This window comes from Acomys minous, assembly GCF_964271855.1.
Source record: "Acomys minous genome assembly, chromosome: 16".
Classification (NCBI taxonomy): Eukaryota; Metazoa; Chordata; class Mammalia; order Rodentia; family Muridae; genus Acomys; species Acomys minous.
The window spans coordinates 27284732-27303196 of NC_140498.1; the positions used below are offsets into that span (position 1 = coordinate 27284732).

The window sequence follows — 18465 nt, forward strand, 5'->3', positions numbered from 1 at the left end:
TGTACACTAAAGGGTTCTGAAGCATAACAGCTGATCTGATGAATACTAGCTACAAATTTAATACATTTTGTGATTTTAAGTGACATTTGATTTCTAGTGAATAATGACTTTTACACGTTGCTTGAAAAGGATGGGTTATACTTTCAAGGTTTTTAAGTGAATCTCATTCCCTTTGCTGCAGTGCCTTTATACACGAAGCCATGGAAGCAGAAGCATTCTCCTGGTTCCCTTTGCCTACTCCTTTCTTTTTACTCTTTTCTTTAAAAAAATGTTTGTTTGTATATGTAATGTGTTCACATGTATGTGGAGCATGTGTGTGTGTGGGGGGACAGTGGTGGTATACAGGTGCATGTGCACACATGTGCATGTCAAATCTTGACCTTTGAAGTCTTCCTCAATACTCTCTACTTCATATAGTGAGGCAGGGTCTCTTACTTGAACATAGAGCTCGCTGCTTTCTCTAATCTAAACCTTGTCTCCCTCACGCTTGCCCAGCATTTAGAGGGGTGCTGAGGATTTGAACTCTGGTCCTCACACTTGGCTCAGTAATCACTTTACTGCCCCCTGCTCCTGCAGTAAGCTATCTTTTTCATCCAGTCGTATCTGATTTACTACGTCTTCAAGGAAGTCTTTGCTGATGTTATTAAGTAGATCAAATGCTCACTGTAAACACCATATACCTCTCCTTTCAAGTGGTCATTGTAGTTACAGTTTTTAATCAACTTAACAATTTGAAAATTAATGTGTGTCTCATTCCTTAGATAGTACAAACAATGAGTCCAGTATTTCTTTGTTTCCCATGTATGACTACCACCCAATACATGCAATGATAAATCAACACTTGATAAATGAGAGAAGCTTGTTCCAGACATACATTTGGATATTAAAGGGTGCTACTTAGAGTGATTTCATCTCAGTGGCAAATGCTAGGCCAAAGTGTGTGTTGTTGGGGGACCTGGCTACGTACCTGTGAAACTGCTCAAAGAGATTCTGGGGCAGAAAGGTGAGGAGGGTGTACTTGGTTGTACAGATGCTGTTGCCTCGGTACCTCCTGGAGACCTTCTTCCAATCCTGGTGACACATGCTGTTGTTGGGGTACACCACCCGCTGCTCTGTTGGGTTGTAACCCTGCTTCTCTCTCTCTGGAGGAAGTAGGGGTGTGGTTTCTGAAGGGGACTCGGGGAAGCCATTTTGGGTTCGCTGTTTCCACCGGAGCCAAGAAAAGTCCAAGGAAAAAGTCATTTCCAGAATCAGGTGAAAATGGTCTGAAAATACACAGGAAGTTTCTGTGGTCAGGAGAGATAAGAAGAATACCAACACAGGAAGTTACTATGGTAAGGAGGAAAAGGCAACATGACATCTCTTTATTGGTCCATTCAAGGTCCAATCTTAGAAAAGAGAAACAGTCCCTACAAGGCATCCATTTAAGTATTAGAGAAATTAAACAACCAATAGAAACAATATACAACTAACACCAGGATCAGTGTTGTGGAAGTAACTAATAGGGGTAGTGTGGCAGGTGTTGATGACATGGTTGGAGCTCTCATAGAGAAATCAAATCTTGGTCTGCAATGATGGGAGGATGGAAGGCTATATTTCAGCTCTGGTTCGTTCTTAATGGTAAACTTTCTCCATTTCCCTTGTTCATCTTCAACTTACTCACATAAAAGAAGAAAGAGGGGCTAGGGCTAGAGAGATGGCTTAGTGGTTAAGAGCACTTGCTGCTCTTTCAGAGAACCTGGGTTCAGTTCCTAGTACTCATATCACATGGCTCACAACTACATGAAAATCCACTTCCAAGGGATCTGACACTCTCTTCTGGGCTCTGGAGATGGTGTGCATGTGGAATACATACATACATACATACATACATGCATACATGCATACATATAGACATTCAGGCATTTATACATACACACGAAGTAAAAATAAATAAATTGTAAATGAATTAGCTTGTAAAAAATGCAGAAGGCTATTCTTACCACCTTTGCTCATATGATTAATTTAATTAAAATTTTATTGATGTATATGGATGTTTTATTAGCATGTTTTTCTATGCACAACTCATATGTCTGGTGCCTGCAGAAGCCAGAGAGGTCATTGGATTTCCTGGAACTGGACTTACAGACAGTTGTTAGCCATATGTGGGTACTAAGAATTGAACCTGGGTTCTCTGGAAGAATAGTCAGTGTTTTTAACTCTGCCCATGTAGGTAGAAACAAATTTGAGAGAAACAAATTGGGAAGCACGTAAACTTATGTTGACATATTTTAAGACCAAATTAGAAATATTTATATTTCAAATACTTTTTAATTGGTTAAAAAAAAAGCACAAGGCTGGGCAGTGGTGGCTCACACATTTAATCCCAGTACTTGGGAGGCCGAGGCAGGCAGGTCTCTGTGGGTTTGAGGCCAGTCTGAACTACAGAGTGAGTTCCAGGGCAATCAAGGCTACACAGAGAAACCCTGTCTCAAAAAAAAAAAAAAACCCAAAAAAGTTGTCATAGTATGTAATGGGTTTTATTATAACATTTTTATCCACATATGCTATTGTGCTTTGCTGTAACTAGGTTCCCTCCTGCATGATTTCTGTACTTCCCTCTTCTAGTCCACTCCTTCCCCTTTCACAGTTCCCTCCTTCAATTTTCATGCCACATGTATTCTTTAGGATTTCTTTGGCTATAAGAATTTTAACCTTGTAACATTTCGGGGCAGGACGTCAAATAGAAGGGTCTGGGGATGTAGCTCAATTGGTAGAGGGCTTGCCTAGCGAGCCTGAGGCATTGGGTTCCATCACACATAAACCACCGTGTGGAGGTCTACACTGGTAGTTCCAGCACTCAGGAGATAGAGGCAGGAGGGTCAGCTGCTCGGTGTCATTCTCAACTATACAGCAACTTGAATGGCAGCCTAATAGGTTACATGCAATCCTCTCTCTCTCTCTCTCTCTCTCTCTCTCTCTCTCTCTCTCTCTCTCTCTCTCCCTCCCTTTCCCTCTCCCTCTCCCCCTTCCTCCCTCCCTCCTTCCCTCCCCCCTCTCTCTCTGTCTCTCTGTGTGTGTCTTCTTCCCCCTCTCTCTCCTCCTCCTCTCTCTCTCCTCTTTCTCTCTCCTTTTCCTCTCTCCTTCCCTCCCTCCTTCCCTCCCTCCCTCGCTCCCTCCCTTCCTCCTCTTCCTTCCTTCCTGCCTTTTGCTAAGACCTTTAAATCGGAATGGAAAGTGGAACAAGTTGGAAGGATACTTTCCTAGGACACCTGGGAATGAAGTGACTGGGCTGTGGTGACCATGCTGGCATCATAAATATCAGCTGGCTTTTTCTGACCTGTTTGGCTGGGGGATAATAACTCTGATTGGTGGTTTTTAAAAACCAAGTGCCTGACCAAAATTATTTCTTCCTAGACGGCCAATTTGACTGTGAATGTGTTTGGATTAAGACAAGTCTAGGACAGTAGTTCTCAACCTTTGTGTTGCAACCTTCTGTCTCCAAAAAATATTTATGTTATGATTCATAACAGTACTAAATAATTTTGTGGTTGGGGGTCATCACAACATGAGGAACTATATTAAAGGGTTGCAGAATTTGGAAGATTGAGGACCACTGTTCTAAGGGTTATCTGTGCTCCTGATGGCTCTGGCCCCAGTCAATGAATTATCTCCATGATGTGTTTGTACCATGATGGCATTATTGTGGGGTGGTGAAAAGTAGGAGGTGGGGCATATTTGTAGGTAAAGTCAGTTACTGGGCTATATCTTATCTTGGCCCCCTCCTGTATGATCTTTCCTTTTTGCTTCCTATTCATCAAAACATGAGAAAGAGCCGTTACACTGTGCTCCCGCCATCACCATGTTCTGCCCAAGCACACGGAATTTGGTGGGATGAATGCAAAAAGCCTCCATATGCTCACTCACATGTTAGAATACTTGGTCCTCAGTTGGTGCAACTGTTTAAGAAGGATTAGGAGGTGTGGACTTGTTGAAGGTGTGTCACTGGGGGGTGGGTTTTGAGGTTTCACAATCCCACATCATTCTCAGTCTCTGTGGTTTCTATTTGTGGATAGAGAAGTTCCCAATCACTGCTTCTTCACCTGTCATGCCTGCCTCCCTGCTGCCACCCTGTATGCTGCTATGCTGGCCACCCGCTCTAATGCTCTGGAACTGGAGCCCCAGAGTAAATGCCTCTTTCATAAGCTGCTTTAGTCATGGCAATAGGACATGGAACAAAGTACCCTTGGATGGAATTCCCTGAAACTATGAGCCAAAAGGAGGCGTCTTTGCTGAATTTGTCTCTATTGGCTATTTTTGGTCCCAGTGACTCAAAGGTAAGCAGAAACTGTGGAGGATGGTGCTGTGCTCTGGCTCTTCCAGCTGCCAGCATCTTTAGTGGAATCCACAACTAAACCATCAGAGTTCCTCTCGACCAATTTTGCTTGAAGTCCTGGAAGCATATCCTTCAAAGATACACTTTGTGAAGTTAGAAGCTGTATATAACGGTCTTTTTCACTTACTGGGCTCACAGGATTATTTTCTTTTGTATAAACACATGAGTTAATGTCAGCAGTAATTAATCTTACAATGAACAACTCAGGCTGCTATTGCAAATCTGATCACTTAGGTTGAAAAAAAACCCTCCATTTGTAGTCTAAATGGTAATATTTTACTTTCCTGACTCACATGACCTGACCCTCATCGTCATTCTCCTCAGGGCTTTAATCAATCTGAGTGATTTTTCAATCCGCAGACCCCAGAGCTGCAGGGAGCTCTTCAGAGACTATATAAACTCTTGTAGCAAGTGTGGAAAAAAATGCAATTACAGATGCCCATCATAATGGGACCGAAAGCAATATTATGACATTTTTGTAAGCCAGAAGAATATTGTGTGTCTTCTTTCTCATTATGAAAAGATATGCTCTTTTCATGGGCTCCTTTTTATTGCAAAGGCAAAGGAAATGAAAAGATAATTCATGAACAGAGTTGAAAATGCAAATGAGAAATCTTGCCTTGGCTAACTCTATACACCAGAGACCTCTCTCTTTGGGGCGGTAAGATCTTTTTAGATAAAGAGATTGGACTGACACAGGAGATGCAGGTGTTCTTTAGTGGATAGTTTTAGACACCTCTTTGTCATAATCACGTTTTAATTTTTTTTCAATAACAGGCTGGAACTGGTGGTACAGGACCATAATCCCAGCTACTCAAGAGACTGAAGAAAGCAAGATCACAACATCAAGGTCTACCTGTGTTACAGAGTAGGTTCAGAGCCAGCATGGGCAAATTAGCAAGGGTTGCACACACACACACACACACACACACACACACACACACACACACACACACACACCTGAAAGCAGGGATTAAAAGAAGAATGCAGATAAAAAGTACCATGCTTACTTAACACCTGCAAGGCTCTATATTCAATTCCTATAACCACATAAAGAAAGAAGTACAATGTGCTTCCTTAAAATTAAAGCAGATAAGGGTGTTGTTCATTTAGAGGCTGTTTGCCTTGTGCACATGAAGGTCTTGGATTTAATCCCCAGCAATGGGAGGAGGATGGAAAGCAGATACAAGATGGATGGCAAACCAATGAAGGAAAGTTTGATTAAAAATTAGGTGTTTTCATAATTTTAAAGAATAATAATATTGGGAATTCTTGATATCTTGTGCCTTTCTGATATGATATAAAGAGAATTTAACATCACTTATGAGCTAGAAATATTACTTTAAAAAGCCCTCAAATTGGGAGTTAGTTCACAAAATTACTAGCCTGTGCTTCTCAAGTGTCACAGATCAAAGAAAAGCATGGAACTGCCTGTGGGATAAGAGAGCCTAAGAGCTAACTAGAATATGATTCTGAATGAGATTCTGGCCTGGAGGGCAGCAGATGTATAAGTCATAAGTGGCAGGGCATGGCGGATTATACCTAAAGTCCTAGCACGGAGGAGCCTGATACAAGAGGAGGAAGACTTAGAGTTCAAAGCCAGCCTGGGATACATGGCAAGGACTGGCCTCAGCAACGATCAAGAACAAAATAAAAATAAACCCAAAAGAAATGAAGAATTGCTCCCACGCATCAGGAGAATATAAGCATTACTAGAAAATGGGTGAAATTGGAAAACAAAGTGTGGATTAGGTAGTGTAGGGATTTAATAATACCAATCATCTTACTTTGGTTATTTTCAGTATTATATGTTGGTTATATAAAAATATTCTCATTACTAGGAAAGTCATTCTAAAATATTTAAGAATGGGGACAAGATAGCTCAATGGTTCATAAAATGGTGTTTCTCATGAACACAGACACGCATGGGCACACACAGGTTTACAGAACCAGAGGAGGCTCCTAGAAAGCAACCTTAGTTAGACATCATCTAAAGAGCACATAAGGAGAAAAGTTCGGCAGGTTGTGGGGAATGGTGTTGCAGGCAGATGGCTGGGTCTAGAAGCAGAGATCTATCGGCCTCTCTTCAGAGACCACAACGCATGGCCACCGACAATGGCAGAGGCTGAGACTGGAAAGACTGGGCGGGTCGGATAGCTAATTTGTCTTTCATGCTGGAAAGAAGAGGAGGAAGGAGTGCTGTATATTATAGGCAGAAGAATAATTGCATGGGGGACATGGACCATAAGCATGAGGATGAGCTGAATGACTGAGGCTGGGGGCTGACAGGTAGCTCTGTAGCCTTTCACCCCACTTATAGATTTCTCAACAGTGGAACAGGAAGCCAGGACTGTGTGATGTTTTATCTAAGGTGTGGTTTATTATTGCTCTTGGAATGGCAGGGAAGGGCATTTCTGATTGCTCAAGGTCCTCCTTGTTGTAAAGTTGTGCCTCTCTCTACTTCTTTAAATGGTGCCTCCCATTACCAGTAAATGTAAGGGTTGCCTAGCTTTATTAGTTTAGCTGTATTATCCTACCTTGAAGTACTGGATTTATTTTTCTCTGTGCAGACTGCCTTCTAGATGATGGGAGGACATTCTGATGAGGTGGGCCATTAGCCAGGCATAGTGTATTAAATAGGAATCCTATTTCTCAGACCTTAACTTCCTCATTGCGCCTGACTCATATTTCTTACCGATTTCAACTCTTTTCTTTTTCATTTCCATTCACTGCAGTACCCAGCAAATTTTATTCTCTCAATTAGGGAGTCAACTAGTTATCCATGTACTCAAAAGGGGCTTGTTGGACCCTGCTTTGAACAGGATGAACAAGAGCCATATGTACATTCTTCTCCTGTAGTGTAGTCTAGAAATTGTAAGACTATATTTATAGAAACAAGCATGCATACTCACCAGTGTAGATGAGGGCACAAAAAAAAAGCTGGGCAATGACATCACACTCAGCAGGGGCGTGGCCTTGTTTCTTAGGAAGTGGAGCTTTTTTGAGTTCAGGCAATCAATGGAAGGCAGGTAGGGAGGGATGTGTAGGCCTGTGTGAGAAAGGTGAGGACCAGGTAAGGATTCCTGAGAAGGCTAAAAAGTGGAATAAGAAAAGCCAGGGACTGACGTTCCTTTTTGTATTACGGCTTTCTACCATATGCTCTAAAAAGTACAAGTTGGCCAGGATTGTGAGGAGGAAAGAAAGACTATAGCTCAGTCTCTCAAGGGCTTGCTGTGTGAACCCATAAGGACTGGGGTTCAAGCTCTAGAACCAACATGAGAAGCTGTGGCGTGGGAGGTTGTATGGCACACTTATAATCTCAGCACTGGGAAGACAGGAAGAGGGGAGGGGCCCTCCGTGGGACTTGCTGGACATCTAGCCTTAGCTTAACCAGCAAGTCCCAGGTTCCAGTGAGAAACTGTCTCAAAAATAAAATAAAATTAAAAAATGATGGCTGTTCATCTTGAAGAAAAGTCTAGGTTGACCTCTGACATCCATGTATATGTGCACACATGTACATGTGTACACATACAATACTCCCAACCTCTTTACACACACACACACACACACACACACACACACACAGACACACACAAACACAAGCACACTCTTGTACACGTGCATGCCCCAATCCTGTAATTCTTAATAGGTAGTATACTCTCATGCTATTCAAATTAGAAAACAAGAAAGTTTTGACATCAGGAAGCAGGCATTTTCAAAGCACTCTGTGCTGAGAACTAAATGTATACATCTCAGACAAACAAACAAAAAACCAAAACCAAAACTTTTCTGTTCCACACCTGGGTAACAAACAGCCTTCACCTTACAAAAAGAGATATAGAGTGGGTATGAGGGCACAGCTTTAAATGAACCAACTTTTTTTTTCAGTTACTCCCAAACTGATCATTGGTTTTGAATCACTTTCCTATTTTCCAGCTTACCCAAATACCATTTGTTTAATCAACTGTAGTAGAACTTAAGTCAATTGAGGATCCAATGTTGACTTTCAGTATGTGTAAACACAGTGATAACAGAAGTTAAGGAGTTTGATGTGCTTATTATATCATAAATAGTCAAGAACAGGCACTGAATCCATTAAAATCAAACTATTATAGGGCCAGCCTACACCCTCTCAGTCTGCTCTCCTGGAAACTGGGCTTTACAAACATCTCAATGTCCCAGAGGCCTTGCTCCCCCTCATATGGAAGCCTGCCTACTAATAGGGAGGAAGCGCCCAACACTTACTTCAGCACTATTCCACCCCATAGAAGGGCCAGAACAATCACAGCAGCAGGTTGCCATTAGCCTCGAAATAAATTAAGATTCAATTAGTGGGTCCTTTTCATCATGCAAGGACTCAAGCAGGTCAGAGGACAGGTAGAACTCTTATTCATTTTTTAAAAACTTATTTTGATTGGATTCACATTTTTTCCATGTAGCCTTTTGCTTATTTTACAGGTGAAGAGATGGAAGTCAGCAAGGGAGGGCAGAATGATTTTTCTCCAGAACCTTTCATTTCTTTCCAGTCTCTTTTAGGAAAAGCTATGTTTATTAGATGTCAAGATGTGCTTTTTTTTCCCTCTGTCCATATTGAGCATTTTGAATCTAGACTGTATCACATACTTGATTTATTATTTATCTATTACTTCTCTCATGCTCAGAAATTATGAATAAATTTTAAGAAAATAGTTTCAGTTGTAGAAGCATATGCTAGAAGACAGAAATCAGCATCGGTGAGATTCCTTCATTAGTTTTGTGGTTCTGAGACCCATCTAATCAACAACTCTTTCATGGGGCTAGACTAGCCAGAGTCTCAATAAGTTATAATGCTCATGGATAGGTAGAAATCTTAGAGATGGCCCAAGGAACCACCTTTCTCTGCCTCCCCAACTCTGGGATTACAAATTTGTATCACAGTGTCTGGCTTTTTAAAATGTGGCTCCTGAGGACGGAACTCAAGTCCTCAGGCTTGCAAGGCAAGCACCTCAGAGACAAAGCCACATCCACAGCCGGTTCTTACAGGCACTCGATGTCTTCCCAGGGGAAGAGCATGCGCTGTGACTGTGTCTCATTCACAGACTACAAAGCATGTCTTATAATTAGGGTGCCATATGCTGACTCTATGTAACAGAGATGAGGGAATGCCAAGTTAGAATGAATGCAAGGACAAGAGGCTGGAGAAAATAGGGTGTTTGGGGTAAGATGAAGGGAGAGTATAAAGGAAAGAGTAGAGGCCTTAAGTAAATTAAACAAAGGATACAATTCAGTAGGAGATAATAAAATACATGGGAGAGAAATGATTAAAAGGCAGACCTATGAAACCCCAGACATCACCAGCAGGCCATGTTTAGCCATCACTAGTTTTTGAGTTAATGATTTTTATTTTTGATAAATTGACTCCAGATTTTTTTAAAGGGAAAATTATTTTTAAACAGACAAGAGGGACTTTTAGTGTATTGTGCTATAACCCACCTCTAGAGTTTATCAGAATTCATGATGTCCCTGTTACCCTGCAAGTTGGCCTCCCACTTGGTATTCTGAGAGCACAGAACCCTCTTATCATATATTGGACCACAGTATCCCGCTGTCTTCTCTCCTCCATTCCTAACACTCCCTTCAACTTCAGTGATCTCCATCTCTATTATAGGGTCTCTAGCTGATGATTTAACAGTCATCCTGACTCGCCTTCTTCTAGTACCAGCCAATCTATTTTTAAGTCCCATCTACATTTTCCTCCTAAATATTTTACAAAACCAGCAGCTTCTAACTCCTCTTTGCACTCTTGCTCAGTCCTTTTGCATCCAGCCTTCAAACAGCTCCAGAGTTACTGTTCTAATACAGAAGGCAGCCCATGACCATTTTCTTCTTAGAGGTTTGTAATTATGATAGCTTTTATATCAGATCTAGGTTTTCAATTCTACTATTATCTATGCTGTTACTTATACGGGCTAGCTGCCTTTGCGCGCGCGCGTGTGTGTGTGTGTGTGTGTGTGTGTGTGTGTGTGTGTGTGCTCGGGCGCATGCGCACCTAGACTTCTGACTGTTTCTCTTTCTGGAACATTCTTTGCTTATGCTTCTTGACGTATGAGTCAAAGTGGGAGAAGATAAGCAAAGGACCAAATCAAGGAGCAAATTTCATTGGCTTAGAATAAATAACCTGTGAAGAAATTCAAGTTGAGGTGATCATCCTCCATACAGTGACTCAGGGATCCAAGTTCCCTCCACCTCATCATTTCAACGTGTATGCGGTTTTAAATCTAGCCAGGTCAGGGACCCAGAAGCTAACTATAGCACCTTATTCATAATCTAATTTTCATTGCCAGAACCAGCTTCATGGCCCCATCCTGACTGTATTCTCTAATGCTTGGGTACTTTGTAAAAAAAAAAAAAAAGAATTTTAGGAAAGGATTCCAGTGAGATCCATAGGGGCAGTGTGCACCTTCACAACAGGACATTGGCACACCTTCCTCTGGTGGCTCTTAGCCAATGGGTGTTCTACAATTTCTATTTTTATTCTGCCACCCTGGTCTCTGAGTGATGTACTCCAAATTGAAGTCAAGAGATTATCCCTGAACCACATTGGCCTGAGGTAGTCTACTAGTAGCCAGACAACAGAAAATTCATGTATGTGCCATACACTAGACATTTCTTTTTTTTCTCCTTTATTAATTTATTCTTGTTACATCTCAATGGTTAACCCATCCCTTGTATCCTCCCATTCTTCCTTCCCTCCCATTTTCCCCTTATTCCCCTCCCCTATGACTGTTCCTGAGGGGGACCTCCTCCCCCTGTATATGCTCATAGGGTATCAAGTCTCTTCTTGGTAACCTGCTGTCCTTCCTCTGAGTGCCACCAGGTCTCCCCCTCCAGGGGACATGGTCAAAGGTGAGGCACCAGAGTATGTGAGAAAGTCATATCCCACTCTCCACTCTACTGTGGAGAGTGTTCTGTCCATTGGCTAGATCTGGGTAGGGGTTCAAGGTTTACTGCCTGTATTGTCCTTGGCTGGTGCCTTAGTTTGAGCGGGACCCCTGTGCCCAAATCTGCCTATCATAATGTTCTACTTGTAGGCTTCTAGGACCCTCTGGATCCTTCTACTTTGCCATTCTCCCATGATTCGCTCATCTAGAGTCCCTTATGGATTCCTTGAAAGAACTGGCTATCAGATGGAGGATGCGGCAGAAGGCAGGATTCCTGAGCCAATGGGATGGTTGGAGAGATAGGATGCATTCGCATGCAAAGTTATCTGGGTGGAAAAATCAATGGCGAACTGAATAAATGGCTGACATAGAACATCAGGAACTCTTAGAAATGGAAGCCTTGATTCCTAACAGAGGCGATTGAGGATCCAGAAAGTGCCAGAATAGGCAAGTGAGGAGTTCTACTTTTCACCGTATGCACATAAGACTCTTCTGCTAAGGAACCCTGGGGACAAAAAGAGACACTTACTTGGTTACCTGGTGCATAGGAGTTGCCACACAGCACACCTGAATGAAGACACTCCTTTGCACACACGTGTCTGCTCTCTGTTGAAAACTGGCTGTTTTGTCAGAGTCTCTCTCCCTACTCTAACCTTGATTTCCTAGCTATCTTTTTGATGAAAGATAAGACCAGGGGAAATTAAAAGACAATGCAGGCAATCTTTTCTTTGTATGAGACTGGTAAAATGAGCCGCATAATTTCATTTTTAATATCCCTCCAGGCGGAAATGTGATTTCACTTAAAAGTTGCTTTATAGATTCTTTTGGTTTGTTTTAACGGCAAAATAATTAAGCTGTGTCTAATTAAAGGGGAATAAATTGCTCACAGACGTGGAATAAATTAGTGCTTAGCTGAAGCATAGAAATAGGTGTTCAAAGTTCATAGGGCTACAAGCAATTAAAACCCACGAGGCCAGATTGATTGACTGGATATACACGTTAAACAAGGTACGCATTGATAAATATATCCCGGAATGACTGAGGTAGGGACAACAGGGGACAGGAAATTTGGGAAGAGCTTTATCAGAGACAAATGAACTAAATGCCTGGTTCAGCACAAAGAACATGGGGGCAGGTCTGTAGAGTAAGTGAGAAAAAAAAAAAAAAGATAGCTGCCTCTGTTGGTTCCTCAGTGTGGAAGGATACTGTGACTAGGGAGGAAGCCAAAGGAAGAGTGGAAGAGGAGGAGGAAAAGGAAAGGAGAAAGGAGGGGAGAAGCACTTAGTAAAGGCATGGAAAAATCATAATTAATGATAGCTGTTGGTGACTATTGGCAGACAGGTGAAATGCTCACTTAAAATATATATATATGATATGGCAATAAGATAGAATTTCTTTCCATGTAACCTTAAGCTTATTAATAAAACTTTACAACATAGGGTTGTTAACCTCATTTAGGTTTATTTTCCTGAAAAGTATGAGTGATCCATCATATGATTTATAGTACTCTGTCCTTATGCCATTTTGGCTCTTAGTCCCGTGTACTCAGTTCTGTGTTTGTCTGAATTAAGGGCTTCTGTATGTCAGTCACCACTCTATCCCTTTGCCTCCTGGGAACAGTCACCACTTTAACCCCAGTGCCTCCTGGGAACAGTCACCCTCTACATCTTCCTAGGTACAGTGACCAGTGCTAAGAAGCACCAGGTTTGCATGATGAATTAAAAACCAGTAAGTTGTACTAAACAATGATTTAAAAACTTTCTCCAACTCTGGATGAGAGAATCATGGGAGAATAGCAAAGTAGAAGGATCCAGAGGGTCCTAGAAACCTACAAGTAGAACATTATGATAGGCAGATTTGGGCCCAGGGGTCCTGCTCAAACTAAGGCACCAGGCAAGGACAATACAGGCAGTAAATTTTAAACCCCTACCCAGATCTAGCCGATGGACAGAACATTCTCCACAGTTGAGTGGAGAGTGGGATATGACTTTCTCATGTACTCTGGTGCCTCATATTTGACCATGTCCCCTGGAGGGGGAGACCTGGTGGCACTCAGAGGAAGGATAGCAGGTTACCGAGAAGAGACTTGATACCCTATGAGCATATACAGGGGAAGGAAATCCCCCTCAGGAACAGTCATAGGGGAGGGGAATAAGGGAAAAATGGGAGGGAGGGAAGAATGGGAGGATACAAGGGATGGGATAACCATTGAGATGTAACAAGAATAAATTAATAAAAAAAGAAATAAAAAAGAAATAAAAAATGAAAAAATGAAAAAGAAAAAAAAACTTTCTCCAAAGCATCCTTCCTATTCAACTTACTTCTCCAAATAGTTTTTGAGGTCAATTATGTCTCATTGATAGTGACCCTTATTAATAAAGGAATGAAATTCTCCAATATTCCTGTTTATATGCATCTGAGTTTAAGGAACCTGAGACTTTGACTTAGGACCACATGCAATTCATTTAAATAATAATAATGTAGGATATAATTTCACCAAGGACCTGCTCCCTAGAACTTTTTAAACATTTTTCCCTCTTGACACACACACACAAAAACAACCCTTGAAATTAATTTTCTTCAAAGTGGACACCTGTTACAAAGAATTTTACAAAATTACTTTGATCTTCTCACTTGTGACCTCTGGGGTCCCAGCGACTAAGACTGACTGGAGTTACAAGGTAGAGGACTTATTGGGGACGTGTGTGTGACCTGTCTGCTCCCATTGCTCAGGATTACAAACCCTTTACTCTCGCTCAGGATTCTAGTTGAAGTGCTAGCAATAGGACACGCCCTGCATCTCAGTGAACTCTTTCCCAGTAGAGCCGGGGTATGCTACATAATCACAATTCATAAGTTTTCACTGTTCCTTACCTTTTATTTCTCATATGCCTTCTCTATTTATTCATTAGACTTTAGCTCCATCTTTTCTCATGAGTGACTTGATATTTGTATAGAGTGGAACTGAAATAGACTAGGTCCTTTAGAAGGGCTTCGGAAATGAGTTTGCACTTGAATTGTCATGTAAGATGGGATTTTGGCTTAGGGAGTATGACTGTAAGTTGGAAGTCATCTATATTGTACAGAGGAATCCAATTCCTCTTTGTTCTGGATAAGATTAATGATAACATACGGTGTATAATTATACTGATAACATTATACATATATCTATATAAATACAATATATAATCTTGCAATAATAATAAAGACGAAGAGAGGTTGGATGGTTTGTTTAAAGTCACAAAGACAAAGAGCAATGGAAGCAAATCAGTTTCCTTACTCTCGACCTAGACACTGTGGCTCTTGTTTCTTCTGCGTATTTGTACCAGAATGATACATATATTTACCCCACAGTCTGTGATTACCCTGGGGAATTTTTAACAAATAATCTTTTATGTTGTAAAGATAAAACAGAGGTCCTTCAGTGAGATTCTCTCTTAATCCTATAACATCTATAAGACCCTTTAAAAGAGTCTATACAATTGTAAAGGAGAACATGACTAAGAGTCTCCTATCACAACATCATAAAACTAGAAACAAGAGAGAAAAAGACAGATTAAAAAAAATGTCAACGAAGTGTCGAAGACCTTACCACTTTCATATCCCTCTGAACTACATGACAAGGTTCTGGGAGACAGAGAAAGCAGAATAGTCCTGGGTCTATAAGTAAGCAGCAGCCTGCATAAAGACAGTGGGTGTCCCCAGGCCGGATTGCATGGTGGGGGCTTAGGGATGATGCATAGGTCTCCAGGAAATATATCCTCTTGAAGACTCAGTCACCAAGGCCTTCATTTTCTTATTTCATTGCATTCCAGCTGTTGTCCAGAGATCCTTGGTGTGAGGAACCCACACTCTGATTACAGTGTGGCTGAAGAAGCTGACACGGACCCAGTGGCATTGCCTGGTGCCCAGGGGACTTGGTCTCCAGTTAGCCAGTTTTAGTGTGTTATGAAGGCTTCACTATATGGTTCATGGCACAAATCAGCAGTCTGAGTAGGGTCTTTTGGCTTATTTTTTTTCTGATATAGGAAATCAAAATAGAAGCAAACAAACACATGTATGTAGCTGTATTCAACTGCCTATCCTACCCTTCAGTAATTTTATTTTGTCCTTTCATGAAAGGATGAATTGGTGAGTAGAAATGCATTTCCATATTTGCAATCCCTCTTAGAGTTGCTGTTGTGGGGATTTGCTGATGCCTCACATCTCGAATAGAATGGTTTCTATAACAGGTGCTTCCCAATTACTGAGGCTATAAATGCTGTATCCAGGCAACATCTCTGTCTGTAGACCATTAGTAAGGCAAATGGCTTTGCTGTCCTCCAATATGAAGAGGACTATTGCCGAGCACAGAACCATGTGAGGCAGTTTCTGATGGTAGCAGAAGGTATGTATTATGGGATTGGAGAATGATACACCGAAGGGCATGTTGATAAGAGAGGTGAAATGCAATTTTTATAAATATAAATAGAATCTATTCTTCTTATCTGCTGTGTAGCTCTGGCTCTTAGACATGTCTTACACAGAGTTGGAATACTTGTACAATGAGGGGAATAACTAATATTTATGTGCAAAATGCAAACCAATCAAAGCTTGTGGGTTATCTTGTAGATTAGATATCTCCAGTAGACTGAGATTTGGACAGTGAGTACCAGCATCAGGATAGCAAATAGACCAATAATACATGCCATAGAGTAGGACAGCAGTCCAGTGCATGCATGGGGACTTGACAGATATGGCCTCATAAACCAGTAAGTCAGTACAGACATGTGGGCTCATACATGTTGAGCTCATTGATAGCCTAAGAACAGTAATAACAAGTAGGAACAGTTTTCACCTTTTATTACACACAGAAAGTAAATTCAAGGTATATCAATCTTCCCGAGAGAAGGAGGGATGGATTAGTCGCCACCCACCTCCTGTAGCCAGGCCCTACTTCCAGTGGAGTGAGGGGGACACCAACCAACTCATAATTCCTTCAACCCAAAATTTTTCCTGTCTACAAGAAGTGTAGGGATAAAGATGGAGCAGAGATTGAGAGAATGGCAAACGAATTTTTGGTCCAACTTGAGACCCACCCCATGGAGAGAACCAACCCCCGACACTATTAATGATACTTTGCTTTGCTTGTAGACAAGAGCTTAGCATAACTGTCCTATGAGAGGTTTTACCAAGCAGCTGATGGAAACAGATTCAGAAACCCACAGCCAAACAGCAGCCCTGGGAGTCTTGAGGAATAGTGGGAGGAAAGATTGAGGGGGCTGAAGAGAGCAAGGATACCACAAAAAGACCTGCAGAGTAAACTAACCTGGGCCTATGGGGGCTCACAGAGATGGAGCATTCATGGGCTGGACCTGGACCTCAAGCACATATTTAGCAGATGCCCAGCTTGTTCTACATGTGGGTCCCCTAAAAATTGGAGCACGAGTTGTTTCTGACTATGTTGCAGGCCTTTGGATCTCTTACCCATAGCTGGGCTGCCTAGTCTGGCATCAGTGGGAGAAGATTCCCTTAGTCTTGCTGGGACTTGATATGTCAGGGTGGGTTGGTACCCACTGCAGAGAGGGGCTCCCTTCTCTGCGGAGAAGGAGAGGGGAGAATGGGGGCAGGCGGACGTGAGGGTGGGACTGGGAGGAGAAGAGGGAGGGAGCTGTGATCAGTCTATAAAGTGATTAAATAAATTAATTAATGAAAATAAATCGCATACATGTGCGGCATGGAAGAAACTCTAAAGGCAATGATATCAATACTTTGACTAAAGGCTGATGAACCTGAACCACATTAAGATGTTTGTCTCCCGAAGACAAACCAGAAACTGGGAGAGGACACTGGTATCATTAGTATGCTTCCAGTTTTTTAAAAAAGGAAGCAATGAACAAGCCAGGAGTAAAATGGAAGATAGAAACAGAAGAGGAAACCCACATGCCTTCATACAAAGTTATCCCTAGTTTTTACCAGTAATAAGGATCATGCAAATTAAAACACTGAAGAAGTAACTGTCACACTACCAGACTAGCAAACAAATTAAAGCCCAGATTGGCAAAGATGAGGTACAACAGACACTTTCATTTGCAAATTGTTAGGATACATTTGAAAATGATGTAACTTTATGAAGGCAGGTTGAAAGTACATATGCCCATAGCCCAGCATTCCTTCTTCTAGTGGGGACCCTGGAGAAGACCGTGCAATGTGAACAAGGAGACATATTTGGAAATGTTAATTCCATCACCATTTAAGAAAATTAAAAAATGAATGTATATATATAATAAATGATAACATATAAATATAGAATGGGATGCTATGTGGAAGATAGAAGTAGACTATAGAAAAATAGAAAAAGTAGCAAGTCTCACTAAGAGTTATCATTTTCCTTAAGATACCACAGTAAACACTGTGGGTATTAACTTACAGTTCTCATGGCAACCCTGCTATAGGGGCAGTGTTAGCATCTGTGTTTGTCACATGAGCACAATAAGGTAGAGAGAAATGTAATTACCCACAGACCTTACAGTTGTTAGTGGCAGATAGAGCCATGGACCAGCCAGTCTACCTCCAGAATTGTTACTTTAAACACTACACTTGTTTCAGCAAACAAACAAGCATATAGTGTTGGTTTTAATATTTAACTATGAACATGACATATGGAATATGATTCTATTTCATTTAGTGTTAGGTTTACTGGCATTTAACACAATAATATAGGTGGTATAAACAAGCTATTTCCTTATGACATACAGCACTATGAGGAGTTGATATCTAAGGCACATGTGGAGGTGCCTACATCATGAAGGATCCAGATTTCTCTGTTCTATCATCCTTAGCATCCTTGTCTAACATTAAGACCCAAAGGGCTCTGAGAGCTTCATCCATAAGTCATACTCCTTCCAAGCAGGGGAAAAGAAAAAAGGGAGGACAGACAAATGTACACCTGCCAGAGCAGTCTCTCTGAAGTTTTAAGGAAAGGCTTCATGACATAAAAGCTTTAATCTCATTGGATGTCTCTCTCTTTTCAAGAGAAGTAGGAGTGTATAGCTCTTTAGTCAGATATATTGTTACCTTGAATGTACTCTATGTTCTACAAAGAAGTAAAGTAAATATTGAGTTTCTGTTATAAGCATTATATATATATATATATATATATATATATATAACAAAATTATTGTTCATGTA

At 41.3% G+C, this 18465-nt stretch overlaps 1 protein-coding gene across 9 annotated transcripts in view; it reads right to left on the bottom strand.

Annotated features, from left to right (window-relative positions):
• ATP10B (ATPase phospholipid transporting 10B (putative)) overlaps positions 1–18465 on the bottom strand; it is a 287746-nt gene that overhangs the window by 97242 nt on the left and 172039 nt on the right. For 4 of the 9 annotated variants that reach the window (XM_084762456.1, XM_084762448.1, XM_084762454.1 and 1 more), the window contains 2 exons: positions 7288–7424; positions 968–1286 (listed from right to left, as the gene is read on the bottom strand). In XM_084762456.1, coding sequence (XP_084618582.1) covers positions 968–1242 — 275 coding nt within the window. In that variant the 5' untranslated portion in view covers positions 1243–1286; positions 7288–7424. The remainder of the gene's footprint in view (positions 1–967; positions 1287–7287; positions 7425–18465) is intronic. The other 5 variants (XM_084762451.1, XM_084762455.1, XM_084762452.1 and 2 more) reach the window with 3 other exon arrangements.